The sequence below is a fragment of the Mandrillus leucophaeus genome, unplaced genomic scaffold (assembly GCF_000951045.1).
Source record: "Mandrillus leucophaeus isolate KB7577 unplaced genomic scaffold, Mleu.le_1.0 Scaffold39, whole genome shotgun sequence".
NCBI classification, from domain to species: domain Eukaryota; kingdom Metazoa; phylum Chordata; class Mammalia; order Primates; family Cercopithecidae; genus Mandrillus; species Mandrillus leucophaeus.
Window position 1 is genome coordinate 741,831 of NW_012104142.1, and position 5,170 is coordinate 747,000.

Genomic DNA, 5,170 nt, shown 5'->3' on the forward strand with positions numbered 1-5,170 from the left:
GGAGATGAGCCTGTGACCCCGGCCAGGCTCTGAGGAAGGGTCTGGCAGATGCTCACTCCACACGCCCCTTCCTGCATTCTCTTTTCTTCTGGCTCCCTGGGTTCTCTTCCATTCCTGGTTGTCACATTAGGCTTCTATCGGGACTGGAGCAGAGGCTAGGGTCCAGGGGCAATGAGGACAAGTCCCCATTCTAGAGGGACTGGGGAAAGGCTGAGATGATGGCTTGGCTCCAGGCGCAAATGAAGGAAGAAAATCCTGGGCCAAGCACCTCTCCTCCAAGTGTTTGTTTTGTTTTTGAGACAGAGTCTTGCTGTGTCACCCAGACTGGAGTGCAGTGGTGCAATCACAGCTCATTGCAGCCTCAGCTCCTAGGCTCAAGCGGTCCTCCCACCTTAGCCTCCTGAGTAGTCGGGACTACAGGTATATGCCACCATGCCTGGATAATTAATTGTGTGTGTGTGTGTGTGTGTGCAGATGAGGTCTCACCATGTTGCCCAGGTTGGTCTCGAACTCCTGGACTCAAGTGATCCTCCTGCCTTGGCATCCCAAAGTACTGGGATAATAGGCAGGGACCACCGTGACCAGCTCCTCCTCCAAGTTTGAGAGCTAGGCCCGCACTAGACCAGCAGCAGGGCCTTCCCAGCCTCAGGTCTCAGGTTGACATGGAAGTGGTGTTAGCCAGAGGCAGCCTAGGGGAGCCCTAGCCTGCTCCCTCCCCAGAGGGGGTCTTAGTCCTATGAAGGCAGCTGGCCTGGTAGGAGACTCCAGCAGCCGCCCCTTCCACTCCTTTTCCTACCCCTCTGTCCTCTGTGCTGGAGGAGCTGCCGCCACATGCCTCACCCGCTTCAGTTCCTCATTCATTTAAAAACCCTGAGAGAGGGGTGATGTGGAGGCTTCAGATAAAAACTAGGTTTAAAAGACAAAGCTAGAAAGGACAGTTCTTCATAGCTTTCTTTGGTGCTTTAAACAACATGCTTTCAAACTTTGTGGCCTTTGATGTTTGCTTACTCTTTGCTTAATTTAGCCTGGTTTTCTAGTCCTCACTGGAACTGCTCCTGCTGGCATGGCCTGGTTTGGAGGGGGATGGGGTGGGGGCAGTGGCACTGCGTATGTTGGGCATCTGAGAATGGCAGAGGAAGCTAGAATTCTCTCTTCCCTGTCCTCTGAGTGGCTCCCCTGGTCTCTCAGAACATTACCAGTATGTCAACGTCAGCATAAGCACTTTCCAGTTAACAAACTGCACAGCCAGTTTGCCTCATGGGATCTTCTCACACACACCCCACACCCCACCATCGCCCCTCACAGCACAGGAACCATCTCAGTGTCCTCCTCGTCTCCCTGGTACACAGACACATGTGCACACACATACTGGTAGTGCACACTTGCAAGAGCCAGCACGCCCCAAATTGCTCCCTGATGGGGGTTCGGGGCAGCTGCTGTCCATGAAGCCCAGGGACATCTGTTGCTCCTGCAGGGCCCCCCTTCCCCCCAAAACTGGGCTCAGCTTACCAGATGGAAGGCCTAGTTTTTTGAGGCCCCTCTTGAAGTCCGAACCTTGGAAAGTGTCCAGGAGCCGGGATGGTTTGGGGATGGTTTGGGGAGGCAGGCTGTGGCTGTTCACCAGAGATGCAGAGCCTTTCCCCACAGCCACAGAGCAGCCTCTACTCTGCCACTTCCCTTCCTTCCTGCCCTGGGCTTCCCACCTTCATCACACCCTGTTGGCAGCCCTGGGAGAATCCAAACAGCACAGTGGCCAGTGGGGGTGCTGTAAGTGGGCCAGTGGGCCCAGGTAGGTGCAGAGGACATGGTGGGCCAGGACTGTGTCTGTGGTGCCTCGAGAGTAAGGGCAAGCCACCTGGGAGGAACCTCCCCACGTGTGGCCTTAGGCAAGGCCCTGACCCTGGCGGCACCCCAAGAGTACGTAGCTCAGCCAAGCGTGTCGTTCAATGCTGTAAGTTCATTCCCCTGCCCCACCCTGGATGGCAGACTGGCCCCACCCTGGTGTCCTGTTTTTTAGGCACCCGCAACCACACCCTAGCCAGCTGGCTTGTCCCTTCATCACCCAGAGGAGCAGGCACCCAAGGATGAAAAAGCTTCGTGACCTGGGGGCCTCTGGGAGGGTGGGCCCGGGGCCAGGAGAATCCTTGTTCTGCTCAGGCTGCTCGGCTGGAAGGCAATGCTCCCACCCAACTTCTGCCCTGGGGGTCAGTGCCAGGCCCACGAAGGGCCATGGGTTGGTGAGTTGACAGCCGTTCACAGGAGCCTGCATCTCCTCTTTTCTCTTGGGGCTGACTCCAGTCTTCTGCAGTCCCAGGCCTGCTCCAGAGCTGCGTTTATCATCAGCAGAGGACTTTCCTTCTGGCTACGAAGGCCAGTTTCCCCGAGCCCATCTCCTTTTTTTTTTTGAGATGGAGTCTCGCTGTGTTACTCAGGCTGGAGTGCAGTGGTGCCATCGCGGCTCACTGCAGCCTCTGCCTCCCAGGTTCAAGCGATTCTCCTGCCTCAGCCTCCCGAGTAGCTGGGACTACAGGCGCATGCCACCATGCCCCGCTAATTTTTGTATTTTTAGTAGATACGGGATTTCATCACATTGGTCAGGCTGGTCTCGAACTCCTGACCTCAGGTGATCTGCCCACCTCGGCCTTCCAAAGTGCTGGGATTACAGGTGTGAGCCACCGCGCCAGGCCTCGATCTCCTTCTTTACCTTGACTTTGAGCAGAGTGAGGCTCAGGGAGGAGGTGGGTGCTACAGTCTTTGTTCCTCTTTTCCTGATCCTGGAGATAATTTTGGGAGATGGCTCCAAACCTGAAACTTGGTTTCTTAGCAAGTTTGTCAGACTGGGAGTTTGACACCCTGGTCCCAGCGGCTCTCTGCCAGTGGCGAGCTGGACGACCTTGGACTAGCCACATCGCTCTATGGGCTGCAGGGTGTTTGTGAGAGTGGGGCTGGCCAGGACTCGTCCCTCAGAGGCTGCCTCCATCGCAGTCAGTTTTTTGAATAAGAGTTGGGGCCTCGGTTTCCCATGGGATTTGTTTTCCACCAATGACATGTGGGTGCGAAGTAGTACCATAGAGTACTCGTCTCCTTGAAAAACAGACAAATCTTGAATAATAACACCAGGACCTACGATGTGCCTGGTGTCCTGCTAAACACCTTCACAGCTTTTGTTTATTTAAATCTCACAACATTCCTATGAGGCAGAGAGTGTTTTCCTCCTGATTTTTCAGGTGAGCAAACAGAGGCTCAGAAGTTACAAGAAGTAGCGGAGGCCGGGTGGCTGTGGGGACCGTGTCCTTGATTATGAGGCTTGACAGCCCCTCTGGGACTTGGTTTTTGATCCTCAGAGCTGGAAGTTACCTTAAAGATAGGCCTACGGGTTTGGCTCACAGTGGAGAAGCTGAGGCCCAGAGAGGAGAAGTAAGCCGTGATGGGGCCTGGAACCAGGATCCTGTTGTCCCAGCGTACACTGTGGTGCCACCCCCGGGAATTGTCTGGCTCTTCAGGCCGGCAGCGCAGCCGAGAATGCCCCCTTTGTCCCCAGTCTCTGCTGATACTCGACCTCCGTGCTCTGAAAGCTGCAATTGTTACAGTGAGCTGGACTGCCCCCGCTCCTGCCCCCGCCCCTTCCCACTGTGGGGCCCTTTGTGCTCCTGGGTCTCAGCACAACAGCCAGGCTGTTGATCCAGAAAGTGCAGCGTGACTGGGAGAGGGCGGCCTGCCATGTTCCTCCTGGCAGGGATTGTCCCAGCCGCAGCCGAGGGGCACTGAGCGCTGCAGTGATGAAGAGAGCGGTCCATGTGAGGGAGGTCACGAGACCTGAATTCCAGTCCTGGCAATACCCCACCCAGCCTGCTCTGTGACCTCACTCCCTCCCCAAGTCTCGGTCTCCTCATCTGTAAAACAAGAGGCTGGATAGTGGAGGAGTGTGGAGAGGCGCTCTGGAGGGCAAAGGGAAGATTCCAGTGTGGGCCCATCCCCGGGCGGTAGAAAGAACACTGGGCCTGGGACCAGGACAGCCAGGTCTCAGCTCAGGCATGGCGGCATCAGAGCTGTGTGTCCCCAAGCACAGCCCCAGCCTCTCAGGGCCTGGGCTGTCTGGTCTGTAAAGGGAGTGGAGTGAATTACTCCTGCTGGGACATAGCACAGGGACTCAGGCATCAGGTGAACACTGGAGGCACCAGCACATGGCATTCTCTACCCATCCAGGCTTCCGGGGAACCTTGAGTTGGACTCCAGGAGTGTGTGGTTCTTTTTCTTTGTAATTTCTCCTTTTGAATAGACCATTGCCTTCCTTAACGACAACATTCGAAGAGGAATTGAGAACTACTATGACGATCTGGACTTCAAAAACATCATGGACTTTGTTCAGAAAAAGGTGAGCCAGGTGCTTTGGGGTAGAGATGCGCCTCCCGTGCCCTTAGCCCCCCATTCAGGCCCCTGCTCAAGAAGATGGGGTGAGGGGCCAGGTGACTTATCCATTCCCAAAGCAGGTGACTGGCCAGGTTGGGAGGCAAGGGTGAGCATGGATGGTCCACCAAGGATGGGGAAGCCAGGACCCAACCTTCTCAGCTAGTCCTCTGCCCACATTCCTGGCCCAAAACCTTGTCACCCTTCTGTCCCTCTCCAGTTACACTGGCTTCCTATCCCCCACCCCCAAATACAAAGTAAGGCGTCGCTACAAGCAACCTTGCGGGGTCCTAGGGTACCACCCTCCAATGGGCAAGGATCCTCCTTCCTTGAGGGTGAGCAACCTCGAGGGGAGAAACCTCCCCCAGTCCAAAGCCCCCTCTGCCAAGTCTCTTCAGTGACAACTCACTCCTTGTCAAGTGAAAGACAGCCCTGATTGGGAGAAAGCTCTTCACTGATTTCAGTTTCCCCCAAATATGGGACACTGAACCAGACTCCTCTCTTACTTCCATGACACTTCTAGAATGTGATGATGATCCTGTTCCTTTTGGGACACATCTCTCCCCTCTAGGTCCACCCAAATCTGTTGGTGCAATACTACTACTAATAATAGCAGTGGTAGGGCCAGCCGCTGTCCTGGGTGGCTTTTGTACATCAACTTCACTTGGTCCTGAGCCTCAGCTTCCTCACCTGCATAAGGGGAATAATGACAGGAAGCTCTTGGGGTGTCGTCATGAGGATTACCTTGACTTAATTTAGGAGA

At 55.2% G+C, this 5,170-nt stretch overlaps 1 protein-coding gene across 2 annotated transcripts in view; it reads left to right on the forward strand.

The window, feature by feature from the left end:
• Positions 1 to 5,170, forward strand: part of TSPAN15 (tetraspanin 15) — a 61,352-nt gene that overhangs the window by 43,391 nt on the left and 12,791 nt on the right. For both annotated transcript variants that reach the window (XM_011991030.1, XM_011991031.1), the window contains exon 4: positions 4,280 to 4,375. In XM_011991030.1, the coding sequence (XP_011846420.1) occupies positions 4,280 to 4,375 (96 nt within the window). The remainder of the gene's footprint in view (positions 1 to 4,279; positions 4,376 to 5,170) is intronic.